Source organism: Periophthalmus magnuspinnatus, chromosome 2 (genome assembly GCF_009829125.3).
Source record: "Periophthalmus magnuspinnatus isolate fPerMag1 chromosome 2, fPerMag1.2.pri, whole genome shotgun sequence".
Lineage (NCBI taxonomy): Eukaryota > Metazoa > Chordata > Actinopteri > Gobiiformes > Gobiidae > Periophthalmus > Periophthalmus magnuspinnatus.
In genome coordinates, this window is record NC_047127.1 from 9,097,566 (window position 1) to 9,111,893 (window position 14,328).

A 14,328-nucleotide genomic window follows, 5' to 3' on the forward strand; every position below is an offset into this window, starting at 1 on the left:
TGTAACTTTTTTTTTTGTTTTGTTTTTTTTACATCACCTAGCTACAATATTGAGCTATAAACTTGCAAATTCTTTTCAGGCTAATTTTCCATCTCATTGCTCTGCATGTAAACTACACATTAACCTTGACCAGCCTCTTGTTTGTGCCTATGGAGAATGCTGCCTCTGCACTTACTGTGTTTTGGTTTGAGCTATTCAGGAAAGTACTAGTTTAGCTAATGCGCTATAATGCTAGGCAATTACAAAGTTCCATGCTGAGGGATCTGTGCTGCTCAAAGTACAGATACAAGGCAAAAATAAATAAATAAATGAATAAAAAAAATACTAAATGAATAAATAAAAAATAAATACATGAATAAAAAAATAAAAAATTATGAATAAAAGAATAAAAAAGATAAATAAATGACTGAATAAATAAATAAATAAATAAATAAATAAATGGACAAATGAATGAATGAATAAATAAAAAAATAAATGATTGAATAAATAAAAAATACAAATAAATAAATAAATGCTCTACTAAAAGTATCACGTAAAAATATCTAAAAATATTTATATAGTAAAAGTATTGAAGTAATTTTTTTATGTAAAGTAAATGTAGTTGTCTTGATAAAGAAGAGAATAGGAATCAATTTCTTCATTTTTTTTTGTTTGCTCAAAGGCGGGATTTGAACCCAAAACCTTAAGTCTGTGTGTTAATGTGAAAATCCTAAAAATAACCTCTCAAACCATAAGGAAAAGTACATTTTACTTTTCAGTCTAGATGCAGATGGAGTAGAAAGTACAGATACTTGCTCTCTCAAATAGTGAATTAAAAGTAAAAAGTAAAAGTATCCAGAAAAGTAGAGATACCTAAAAATGATACTTCAAGTACTTTTACTCCATTATCAACACTACTGGTTCACTTCAGGTCAACGCAAATCGTCCAACTTCAGATTCCCTTAGATTAAAAGTTGTCAAAGTATTTGGACATATTTAAAGCGATAGTGTATATTGTCAGATATAATGAAGGCCAGATGGTAATGATGAGGAGAGCAGGGAGACGGAGATTAAAAAGACAAGAACGGGCGATCAAGGAGGAGAAAAGGAGGACAAGAAGAAAGGGATGAGAGAAAAGGGAGGATGGAAAAGGGAGAGAGAGAGGGAGAGATGAGGACACGAGCGGTTCATGATCACACGACTTGAATTATGGCGCTTACATGAGAATGGAGGATTTACTTCATGTTGACCTAAAAACTCAAATATTCCAGTGTGTGTGAAATACTTTAAAGTCTTAAACATGTCACAAACAGAGAAGGTTCAGTTAAAACACGTAATAATCAGAGGCAGTAGTATTATTAAAGCTCGTAGTAGTAGTTGTATTATTAGTTGCTTGTTTTACTTAGGGTTAGGGATAGTAGTAGTAGTAATAGTAGTGATAGTAGAAATAGTAGTAGTAGTAGTAGTAATAGTAGTGATAGTAGAAATAGTAGTAGTAGTAGTGATAGTAGTGACAGTAGAAATAGTAGTAGTAGTAGTGATAGTAGAAATAGTAGTAGTAGTAGTGATAGTAGTGATAGTAGAAATAGTAGTAGTAGTAATGATAGTAGAAATAGTAGTAGTAGTAGTAGTGATAGTAGTGATAGTAGAAATAGTAGTAGTAGTAGTGATAGTAGTGATTGGAGTAGTGACTAGAATTAGTAGTAGTGATATCAGTATTATTATTAGTAGTAGTAGTGATAGTAGTGATAATAGTAGTAGTAGTAGTGATAGTAATAGTCATGATAGTAGTAGCAGTAGTAGTAGTTGTAGTAGTTATAGCAGTAGTAGTGATAATAGTAGAAGTAGTAGTAGCAGTAATAGTAGTCATTGTAGTAGTAGTAGTAGTAGTGATAGTAGTAATAGTAGCAGTCATATTAGTGATAGTAGTAGTAGTAGTGATAGTAGTAGTTGAAGTAGCAGCAGTAGTAGTAGTAGTGGTAGTAGTAATATTATTTCAACATGAAGCTTTACTGTGTACTCATAATTCTTACTCTTTGCTGATTGTTCATGCAGTACTCCTCATTATCAAACACAATACACCGGCCGTACCTTCAGTGAAGACAGTACTACAGATATTGAAGCAAACACAGTATTTTCCTCCTCTCCTCTCTTCTTTCTTTCTTTCTTTCTGCCTGAGCCTTGCGTGAGTATCCAGCGTTGCCGTGGCGAGCCGGGGCAGGTAAAGTTGTTAAAGTGAGTGGAATTGGATTTTAGTTGGAGACAGTAAGAGAGAGGCCATCTTTTATTGAGCAGAGTGGAGCTGAGCGCAGCATTAGGATTCAGCTCCTTCTCTGCACTGTAAATGTGCTCCTCACCACGACTAGACTCAGAACTCTTTACAACGTTGATTTTTTTCTGTACTCACAAACATTACTTTAAGCTTTTAATATGACCCGTGTACTGCTACTACTACTGCGTATATCACTGCTTTCAGTAATGGCACCGGAGCAACTGTTATGACTACTTTTACAACTGCGACTGCTTCTAGTGTTCGTATAACTGCTACTCCTACTTATTATTGCTATATTTACTACTATTACTATGTAGTATTACTATTACTATATTTACTACTATTACTATGGGCTGGTACTCCTCTGTGCCTACAACTACAACGACTACTACCACTACTACTACTACTACAGCTATCGCAGTGATAGAACTGTTACTATTAGGATAAACCTCTTCTGCTTTCTGTGCATACAACTACTACTACAACAACTACTATCCCCCCCAATACTACTCTACTACTACTACTACTACTACTACTACTACTATTACTACAGCTACTGTTACTGCTGCTACTACTGCTACCACTGCCCCTATTACTACTACTACTACTACTACTACTACTGCTACCACTGCCCCTATTACCACTACCACTACTTTTACTGCTACTACTACTACTACTGCTACTTCTACTACTACTACTACTACTACTACTTTTACTTCTACTACTACTACTACTTTTACTTCTACTACTACTACTACTTTTACTTCTACTACTACTACTACTTTTACTTCTACTACTACTACTACTTTTACTCCTACTACTACTACTACTGCTGCTACTACTTCTTCTACTACTACTACCACTACTACTTTTACTTCTACTGCTACTACTACTACTACTACTACTACTACTACTACTACTACTACTACTACTACTACTACTACTACTACTTCTGATACTACTACTACTACTACTACTACTGCAGCTGCTACTACTACTTGATCTGGTAGAGTAATCTCATAACTGTAGTTTGCAGGTCCAGCTCTAACCAGCACAGCCTGTTGTTGTGTCCTTGGGCAGGACACTTCACACGTGTCGTTCAGTCACAGATGAATGTAGTGTGTGAAGGGCAGTACTTAGGTTCAGTTTAAAATATTTACAACACGAGCTTTAACTTTTCACACAGAACAAATCTCTGAATGAACTGGACCCCCCCCCTCCTCTCCTCTCTCTCCTCTCTCCTTTCCCTCATCTTTCTTCCTCCCATCTTTAATCCCTCCATCTTATAGCTCTTCTTCGGGGTGAGCGGGTGTCATTTGTCTGGCCGTAGCTCTCCCCTTTTGTGTCGCGCTCGTAGAGGAGTTCAAAACGGAGGATTTTCGCTCCGACGTGGATCTATAAAAGTACACAGGCCGAGTTCAGAGTAGTGTGTTTGTGACCCACAGACGGGGAGGGGCTTGGGGAAGGTGTGAAAGGAGAAACGGAGAGTCTGGTGTGAGTCATTTCAATTCAATCTAAACTCCATAAACGTCTCTTTGTGTCGCACTAAAGGAATCGTGATCCGCTGCTAAATGTATTGAGCCCACTTGTGTGTCCACTAATCTGAAGGTTGGTGGTTCGAAGCCCGCTCTCGATGTAAACGTCATTGTGCTCATGGGCAAGACACTTCCTATTCTCTCACATTATACTATATGTGATGGGTTGTGAGCGGTCACTGTAACTCATTTCGTAGTGTCCATCGATTCGAAGGTTGGCGGTTCGAAGCCCACTCTTGATGTAAATGTCATTGTGATCATGAGCAAGACACTTCCTACTCTCTCACTGTGCTATATGTGAGGGGCGATAGAGGCTCAGTTGGTAGAGTATTTATCAATTGAGCTGAAGGTTGGCGGTTCGAAGCCCACTCTCGATGTAGTGTCTATCGTTTCGAAGGTTGGCGGTTCGAAGCCCACTTTCGATGTAAATCTTATTGTGATCATGAGCAAGACACTTCCTACTCTCTCACTGTGCTATATGTGATGGGCTGTGAAGAGCGATAAAGGCTCAGTTGGTAGAGTGTTTGTCCATTGAGCTGAAGGTTGGTGGTTCGAAGCCCGCTCTCGATGTAAACGTCATTGTGATCATGGGCAAGACACTTCCTATTCTCTCTCATTGTACTATATGTGATGGGCTGTGTGAAGCAGCTGTAGCTCATTTGGTGGAGTCCGCTGATTCGAAGGTTAGTGGTTCGAAGCCCGTCCTCGATGTAAACGTCATTGTGATCATGGGCAAGACACTTTCTACTCTCTCACTGTACTTACCATATGTGATGGGCTGTGTGACGCGATAGTAGCTCAGTTGGTAGAGCGTTTGTCCTTTGAGCTGAAGGTTGGTGGTTTGAAGCCCGATTCTTGATGTAAACGTCATTGTAAGCATGAGCAAGACACTTCCTATTCTCTCTCATTATACTATATGTTATGGGCTGTGTGAGGTGACAGAAGCTCCACTGGTAGTGTTTGTCCACTAATCTGAAGGTTGGTGGTTTGAAGCCCACTTTCGATGTAAGCGTCATTGTGCTCATGGGCAAGACACTTCCTATTCTCTCACTGTACTATATGTGATGGGCTGTAACGGGTGATAGTAGCTCAGATGGTAGCATGTTTGTCCACTGATCAGAGGTTGGCAGTGCGATTCTAGCTCCAACAGATGAATGCTGTCATTGTGTCCTTTGGCAAGACACTTAGCCCACCTTGCCCCCAGTGTCTGCGTACACTTGAGTGCCAAACGGTGGAAAAGCGCTATATAAAAATGTGACCAAAATGCACTTTTTTTGATGCGTGAATCCCAATATTGCATTAGAGCCTCAGGAAGTATTAGAACTGAACCATCAACCTTCTCAGGAATCTATGCCTAACACTACTACTAATAATAATATCACTGATTCCAACCACTCTAAATACTACTACTTCATTAAACTGTATGTAGTATCTCTTCATAATCTGATAGAGCGGCCACCTCTTAACCATAAGTTTGGCAGTTCAATCCCAGCTCCAATCAAATCAGGCTGTTGTTGTGTCCTTCAGCAAGACCACCAAAGTAGCATGTATGTAGTGTGTGAAGGATATGTAGTGATCATGGAGGCACTTGGTTAAGATTGGAGTCCATTTTGTATCGTGTGTAATTTTTTTTTCTGAATACTTGTGCTGTTCCATCAGATCTAAACTCTATAAACAGATGATTGGCGTTTGTTTACCTTATATAACCATAAACAATATACATTTACATTATGAGTCATATTAAATGTACACCCACCATGTCACTGATGGGATGAGACTGGGACATGCTTCTTTCATATCTATGCTAAATATTATGCACTGCCTTAGGGGTATGGTAAAGTATATGGAAAGAGTGTTTTTAAATAAGCAGAATAGAGTGTTTGTCCATTAATGTGAAGGTTGGCAGTTCGAATCCCAGAAGGTTATTGGTTCAAACCCCGCTCTTTACTCTATCTCGACATAAACATCGTTGGTACAGTGGTCAGATCCAATGACCCACAGATTTGCGGTGTGATTCAAGCTTCAACAGATGAATACTTTCGTTGTGCCCTCGGGCTAGACGCTTAACCCACCTTGCCCCCAGAGTCTGAAGGTTGGCGGTTTGAATCTTGCTCTCTACTCTTTCTCGACGTAAACCTCATTGGTAGAGCGTTTGGATCCTCTGATTCAAGCTCCCTTAGATGAATGCTGTAGTTGTGTCCTTGGGCAAGACACTTAACCCACTTTGCCCTCAGTGTTTGAAGGTTGTTGGTTCAAATCCCGCTCTCTACTCTACCAAGACATAAGCATCATCGGTAGAACTTTCAAATCCAGTGACCCACAGACTGGCCATGTGATTCAAGCTCCCACAGATGAATGCTGTCATTGTGTCTTTTGGCAAGACACTTAACCCACCCTGCCCCCATAGTCTGAAGGTTGGCGGTTTGAATCCTGCTCTCAACATAAACATCACTGGTTGAGCAGTCAAAACCACTGACTCACACAGGTCAGCGGTGCGATTCAAGCTCGCACAGATGAATGCTGTTGTTGTGTCCTTGGGCAAGACACTTAACCCACCTCGCCCCCAGTGTCTACGTACACTGCTGCATTAGTATGTTTGTGTAATTGGGTAAGTGGGATCGCTTTGAATGCCGTCAAGGTGGAAAAACGCTATAAACATTTACCATAGTAGCAAACTTAACGTAAAAATGTAAAGTTAAGTATTAGATTAGTAGTAAAACCAACGACTTTTCAATCTAATATATGCACTCTCTTACCCTAAAGCTAATCGTCCATGAGTCCCAAGACAGCTAGCTTAAACCACTGCTACCCCTACATTTCTTAAACTCTGATATTTAACAAAAAGATGTGAAAGGTGCTCTTCTGCAACTCACATAGAGACAATAGAAATTCTAGCCCGAGCCAAGACACAGCACCGGAGTGAGGAAGAGGAGGGGGGGTTTGATTTTCTCTGCGGCACTGCCCTGTGGTGGGGAAGGGGGGGGGGGGGGGGGGGGGGGGGGGGGGGGGGGGGGGAGCACACTTTAATCAAACATATTCAAATAGCAGCGGTTGACCTTTACTCCGTGAGCTCTGGGTGCCACGGTGAAGACTTTGAAGGTATCAGAGAGGAGAGATATAGGGGCGAAGGGCAGCGAGGAAATGTGTGCTCTGTGTGGTATCAGATCTGTGCCTCATGTGTTTAGTATAGATGGGAACATATGTGTTTCAAGCCTGTTGGCAGTGTTTACTTTTACTATTATTCGTGTATGTTCTTTTGGTTTGATTTTGTTTCCTAAGTTACGATGATGAGACTATACTAATGATTTTTGTTCAATCTGATACAAAGGAATGCTATGGCTAGTATCACGATATTGATCTGATACCGATACAAATGAGTTTTGTATTGTTGTTACACACAATGAACATGCAGAGTTTCTGGTAAACACTTTGGTCTTCTCTGTGTTGTTGTAAAGTGCTCCATAAATACAGTTGGATTGATTGACTGAAACTTTAGTCCTCCAGACCCCGTCCCTCCTCCTCCCTGACTCTCCCCTTTAGTCCTCCAGACCCCCCAGTCTCTCCTTTAGTCCTCCAGATCCTTCCCCTCTCCTCCCTTTAGTCCTCAGGCCCTCCAGTCTCTCCTTTAGTCCTCCAGACCCCTGTCACTCTTCCCTTTAGTCCCCAGACCCCCCAGTCTCTCCTTTAGTCCTCCAGACCCTGCCCCTCTCTCCCCTTTAGTCCTCCAGACCCCCCAGTCTCCCCTTTAGTCCTCCAGACCCCTGTCACTCTCCCTTTTAGTCCTCCAGACCCCCCCAGTCTCCCCTTTAGTCCTCCAGATCCCTGTCACTCTCCCTTTAGTCCTCCAGACCCCCACTCTCCCCTTTAGTCCTCCAGACCCCCACTCTCCCCTTTAGTCCTCCAGACCCCTGTCACTCTCCCTTTTAGTCCTCCAGACCCCCCAGTCTCCCCTTTAGTCCTCCAGACCCCTGTCACTCTCCCTTTTAGTCCTCCAGACCCCCACTCTCCCCTTTAGTCCTCCAGACCCCCACTCTCCCCTTTAGTCCTCCAGACCCCGCCCCTACCTCACTCTCCCCTTTAATCCTATTTTTTATAATCATTAAATGTGCCACAGTTTAAAAGTTTATACTTAACTTTTTTCACTTTTCTTTTTCTGTCTACAGTTTGTGCCGGCACAGAGAACAAGCTCAGCTCACTATCAGATGTGGAGCAGCAGTACCGCTCGCTAAAGAAAGTCTACGAGAACTGCGAGGTCGTCATGGGCAACCTGGAGATTACCAGTATCGACCGCAACCGCAACCTGTCCTTCCTCAAGGTACTCTCTCCCTCCCCCATGCGGTTACTCACTCTTCTTCCTCACCTCCGCCTTGAGAGACTTATAAAGATGAGAAATGAACAAAAAAGAAAAAGAACAAAAACAAAAAAACAAAACAAAGATGGTGGCGTTGAATATTTTAGGAGTGAGAAGGATTTGAGCAGATATGAGTGAAATGGAACTGGAAAGTAGTGAATCAGGGAAATGAAAATGTAAAATAAATATAAAAAGCAGTTAGATTTTTAGAATGAGAAAGTGAAAGTGAAAGTGTTTGGAGTGGTAAACAGAAATTAGAGATGACAAATGCAGTATTAGTAATTATTTTCAAAGGAAGGCATTATTTGTCATATAAATAGTTTTAGATTTTTATTTGTTTATTTATTTTTTTCAGATTTAAGAAAAATGCAAATTCCCGAAAGAAAGTTTAAAAACATGAAGTTCAGAGTCAATCAATTATAAGTTAATTTTGTTGGCATTTTCGATGACATTTTACTGGGGAGTTTTAAAATATTTGTTTATATATTTTTATAGTATTAAGTAAACTAAATATTGCTGGAAAAAAATGTCTAAGAATTTAACTTTTGCTGCATTTTTACCCTCTACATATTGATATTTTGAAGTGACATCACGCTGGGGGTGTTCTACACGTATCATGTATGGTGGAAAGTTCAGCCGTTACCATGGTGACCACGTGCACACATTAGCAAACACTGTCAAAAAAGTTATAAGATGGTCTAAAAACTCAAGAAATGGATTTAACACATTTTTAGTGTTTTAGTGTTCATGGTCTTGTTTAGATGTTTGATTTTCAAGAAAAGGGTGAGAGAGACTAACAAAAACACTGTTGGCTAATGCTAGCTAGCTTGTGACGGGACTTGTTTAACAGCACAAATCAGCTCACCTGTTTTAGTTCCAACCAAGTCAGCTCTTTCTGGTCAGATTGTATTAAAATAAACATCGCATTAATGAATAACTTGAGTGACAGAGCTTCAGACAGAGCAGTACCCCTAGTTAGCATCACATCCCTCGTAAAAGTTGATGACATCAGTTGAGTAAGGAATAGAATATGAATAACTCTTTAGTACAAACTTTTACAATATTGTCAAGTAGAAAGAATCAGTGGCTGTTTATGCTACTTTAATTAAAAACGTTTTCTTCAGGCGAATTTTGTTGGGTTGGTCCCATTCATCCAACGCACCGACTTTACATTGATGTGTGACGTCTCCTGGTCCCTTTTCAGAAAAAAAAAAACGTCTTTGAAATCACAATTCGCCATTTAAATTTCATGAGCGGGATTGAAAAAAAAAACAAAAAAAAAACACGCATATTTTTGTTTGACTGAGCAGTTGAAAGCTACAACGTTAAGACGGCAAGGAAACTGAATCAAAACCTCAAAGACAAAAACAAGATTTAAAGGTGCTTTGCGTAACTTTTATAGTGTCTGCGTGTGCCTGGAATGTACGCATTAAACTTGTCTATCTCCATGGAGACAAGAATGTGACACCGCACGCACCATTCCAAGATACAAGCCAGATCTGTAGAGAGCGATCGCAGCTATAGAAACATCTGTAATTGGCTTAACGTAACACAGACAAGTGGAACATTCAAAGTAAATTAATGGCGTCTCCATGGCGACAAGCGACCATAACGGTGACACAGTGCGCCTTTAAATGCAAAAGCAACACTGCGATGAAAATGTATGCGTATATGAAGTTCTATACAGCAGAAGTTAGCAGATAACCTTTTCTAACAGGCTAACTTTATACTATCCAAACAATTGTGAGTAAATGTTGTACAAATTCATTCAGAAATCGATCATTTTCACATTTTTATATTTATTTATGTATTGAATCCATTTTGTGCATTATAAACAGCAGATATGCATGTACGTGTGTGTGTAAAGCTGTAGGAATAGTGCTTTGATATGTAGATGCAGTTTCACGTATAGCGTTTGATATTTCAGCACCACGGACAGCGACAACACCAGTGGGGGTTTTTTAAGTGTTTTTTTGGCAGCGTAGATCTGCAAAGATATAAACCATAAATTCATATAGAGCAATAAGAAAAAAAAAATAAAAAAAAAAAATATATATATTTTTTTAAAAAAAACTAAAGAACAATTAAAAACTCAAGTTGTTGTGTATTGTTTTGTATCATGTTTTTGTATATTTTTGAAGAATTGCAGTGTGGGATCATGGGTGATGTAGTCTTGTGTGCGGAGCGTTGTACAGGCTCGTACTGCCAACCATAAGGAAAGGTCAGATAGGGCCTGGAAGAGATCACTATATGACTCAAACAAGCGTAGAAGACGTCGAAAACCTCTTGTAATCACTGCTCAGATTTTAGCACCAGGGACAGCTCCACAGCTCACTCCCGCTTTGGTAAAGGGCTAGCGCTTTCGTTTCAGCACCAAGGACAGAGGCGAGGAGGAGAAAAAGCGGAGAAGTTTGTGTTCTCGATGTTTTCGTGGCTTCTTCTTCAAAGTTGCAGCGCTAGCAAGTGTCTCCGTGTGAACAATAGCCCTTTTTCATTCCACAAAACGCACAATTTCTCTTCATCATATCGCTAGCTTAGTCGCTATCTTTGGTTTGAGAATTCCCACGATGTGTAATTTAAATGCATCAGACCACCCGCGGTTGTACTTACTGGCGCTTATCTTTTTGGCTTCTGATAATATGAGAATTTTATCTTTGTGAGTTGTACTAAGTTTGAATTAAAGGAACGCAACCCGACTTTTTTTTCCTTTTTTTCCATCTGTTTGAACAAAACTAGTCTTGTCCCGGCACAGATACATTCTATAAACAGCTCTTCGAGTCAAAGTAATTCCACTATGCGCTGTCTTCATTTGATTATAAAGCACTGTATTGTCCGATTATCAGGAAGTTTGTGTTAGCATGCTAGTTGTTCTTGTTGCATTATGTAGCTTTCTAGTGAAGGATCTGCAACTCGGGTGTCTGTTGATTCGCCTGGAATGTTCCACAGTGCGAAATTCAATGTATCTGTCTCTACGGAGACAAGCCAGTGACGTCATAATGTCAAGTAACAGGTCAGATCTGTAGAGAGGCGACCCCAATGACAGTAAAAATACGTGTTTGTATAGGTGTTTTTGAACAATACTTACAGCAATTGCAAGGTAAATTGGTTTCATGAAGAAATAAATCTTCCAAGTTGGTGGCATAACCGCAACCAGAAAAGTTACACAATGTACCTTTTAAAGGAACCATATGTATGTAAGATTTTCATTTTAAGTTTCATAAACATGACCTAATTACAGTATGTCCCCAGATTCAAGGTAAGCATGTTCAAATCACGAATATAAACTGTTACTCCGATGTCTTAGTTACAAAAACATTGGACAAGATGGACAAGTTATTTAACAGAAAGCAGAACTTGTTGCCCCGTTTCAATGCTGAAATCCAGTTGGTTTAAACCTAAAATGACTCTCTCTGATCTGAATCATCACTGCCTAAACTCCAGCACCTACAGCCAATTATGAATCAGTGCTAGTGCAGACTTTGCAGCTCAGTGAGTGAATTCTGGAGGTTCTGAGAGGTTCACATGAGGCCTGTCCATAAACTGAGAATGAGAAACAGGATGGATGTGTTCTCTACTGTAGTGAAACGTATCAAAGTAAAAGTAGTAAAATACTGTACTTAAGTATAAATTTAAGCGGGTACTTTTTACTTTTACTTCTACTCCACTACATTTTTTAACTGGACTGAAAAGTAAAGGCAAGGCAAGTTTATTTGTATAGCACAATTCATACACAAAGTAATTCAAAGTGCTTTATGGAAAAAGAAAGACATTAAAATTACATTACGACATATCAAAACATAAATAATCCTGATAAAATAAACATTAAAACAGAAGAGTGCAGAATAAAAACCTTTCAGTCATATGCGCAGCTGAACAGAACCGTTTTGAGCCTGGATTTAAACATTGTCAAAGTAGAGGCCTGTCTCACATCTTCAGGAAGACTGTTCCAGGTTTTAGCTGCATAAAACTGAAACTCTGACTCTTCATGTTTAGTCCTGACTCGGCCGGTCCCTGAAGTCCTCAGAGTGTGAGATGTTTCATATGGCACATGTCGGTGATGTAAAGTATTTTGTTTGTAACCTGCTGAAAAAGCCGAGGGTTTATTTTAGCACATTTGTAGTCTGAGCAAAAAAACAAAAACAAAAAAAAAAACCTGAATAAAAACAGCTAGGGAAAAAAAATCAACACAAATCTGTATCAAAATCACAACATTTAAAGCTTTATAAGACCTCAAAATCTACAGAAAATACTTTACTCTTTAACTACATTTCCATATGGGCACTGTAATATTTGAGCTAAGTAGATTTTTTTTCATGTGATACTTTTACTTTTACCTGAGTATCTCTTTGCTCTGGTATCTGTACTTTTACTCAAGTCACAAAACAGAGTACTTCTTGTACCACTGGTCCTCCACCTGCAGGTTAAGACACTGACAGCTCAGGTTCAGTCGTTCCTGTCGTTCCTTTTTTAAAACTCAAAGAACACACTCTGCGTACTGTTCCTTTAAATATTTGTTCAGAACCCGCTGAACCCTTTTTTTTTTGTCGAAGTCAGCGACGCAAATGAAATTACCACAGACTATAATGAGACAAAAGTAAAAGCGGTTTGGAAGAACTACTGTAACTATATGAACACGCATAGCCACCGCCGCCGCCGCCGCCACCCCGCCCGCTCCCACATCACCCCGCCTGCTGGGTAATGAAGTGCGGTGCAGGCTAATTACTGGGCCCCGCGCTCCCCAAAATGAACGCCATAAACAGTTCCATTAGAGGCTGCGTCGTTAGGGGAGACGATTAGGCATCTGGGGGAGCGTTAAGTGAAAGGGGAGGGGAGGTGGGGCGGGAGGGGGTTGCGGGGTGGGGTGGGGTGGGGAGGGTGGTCGCTATGGAAATGCCGGAAAAGGTTGACACGTGGGTTAGGGCAGAGGTGGAATATATTAATTTGAATCTTTGGTTCATGGAGTTTGAAAGTTGTTAAGTGGAATGGTTGGACTTGTTAAGGCGTTTCGGTGCTTACTTCAAACGCGCAAATCCTGTATTTAGTCTGTGTCCCGCTCCAGAGGTGAAAATGGTTCCACTGCGTGATGTCATCAGGTGGTGCTCAAATTATAACGTATATTGTCCTGTTTCATCTCATTTATTATGTTTATTCTCTTCCCAACGCTTTGAATTTAGCGTCTTGAAATTATAGACTGTATACATCAGTGGACTTAGCTAACGTGCTAGCATCCACGCTCCAAATAGGAAGTGAGCGCTATCAAGTCTGGCTCCAATTCACTTTCTATTGAAAAACCATCGCCTCTATAATCTTTAACTGCTGCTGTCACGCTCGTCATTTTCATCTTAAAAAGTTTGTATTAACTCGCTCTACATGATCCTAGTGTTTTTATTCCGCTATTGTGTCCGTAAATCAAGATCTGAGACGAATCTAGCGGCTTCTTTCCGCGAGGTTGCTCCTGTTAGCGTTAGCAACGAGTTTGATCAACAGCATTGCTAAGCGCCTGTTCCCTGCTAAACCAGCGATGTAAGTGGGAAGAGACGTTACCTCTGGATTGGCTTTTTGGTTGCTATGATACTCGCAGTCGGAATTCCAAATATGGATGTCAGCTTCAAATTCGCCGCTATAACCGCTAGCCTCGATGAGCTTCGCTTGACTGAAGCCCAATGCTACGGGTGACGTTACACTTACTTAGTTCGCTTCTTTACACAGTCTATGGTTGAAATATTACGTTGATACACAGTTGTTCAAACCTCGGTGTGTGATACTGGAGACTGTGGAGAGGTGTAGCTCCTCCGGTGGACAGATAAAGGACAGCGTAAAGAATGGCCCAAACAAAAGGGGAACTTGGGAGGCAGATGCAGCTCTAAATTTACTCGCGTTTGGCCGGCGGTGCTCGCGAAGTGCGTGTGTGTGTGTGTGTGTGAGACTGTGTCGGTGTGTGTGTGTGTGTGTGTGTGAGACTGTGTCGGTGTGTGTGTGTGTGTGTGTGTGGTCCATGGGGGCAGACATAGGTGATTTTGCCCCTCTGAGGAGATGACAGGGAGATGGATGAGATGGCGTCTCAGTTCAAGCCGGACAGTTCTAGCTCCACTGTCCTACCCTCTTTTTTTTTTTTTACTTTTTTCAGAGATGTGGGGATGTGATGGAGTGAAAATTTTGCCAAAATAAAAGGCTTGATTAAAGCAGTGTTT

General features: G+C 40.4%; 1 protein-coding gene across 1 annotated transcript in view; it reads left to right on the top strand.

The window, feature by feature from the left end:
• The window catches only part of LOC117384930 (receptor tyrosine-protein kinase erbB-4-like), a 540,640-nt gene that overhangs the window by 263,202 nt on the left and 263,110 nt on the right, over positions 1-14,328 (top strand). The window contains exon 2 of the mRNA XM_055228388.1: positions 7,950-8,101. Coding sequence (XP_055084363.1) covers positions 7,950-8,101 — 152 coding nt within the window. The remainder of the gene's footprint in view (positions 1-7,949; positions 8,102-14,328) is intronic.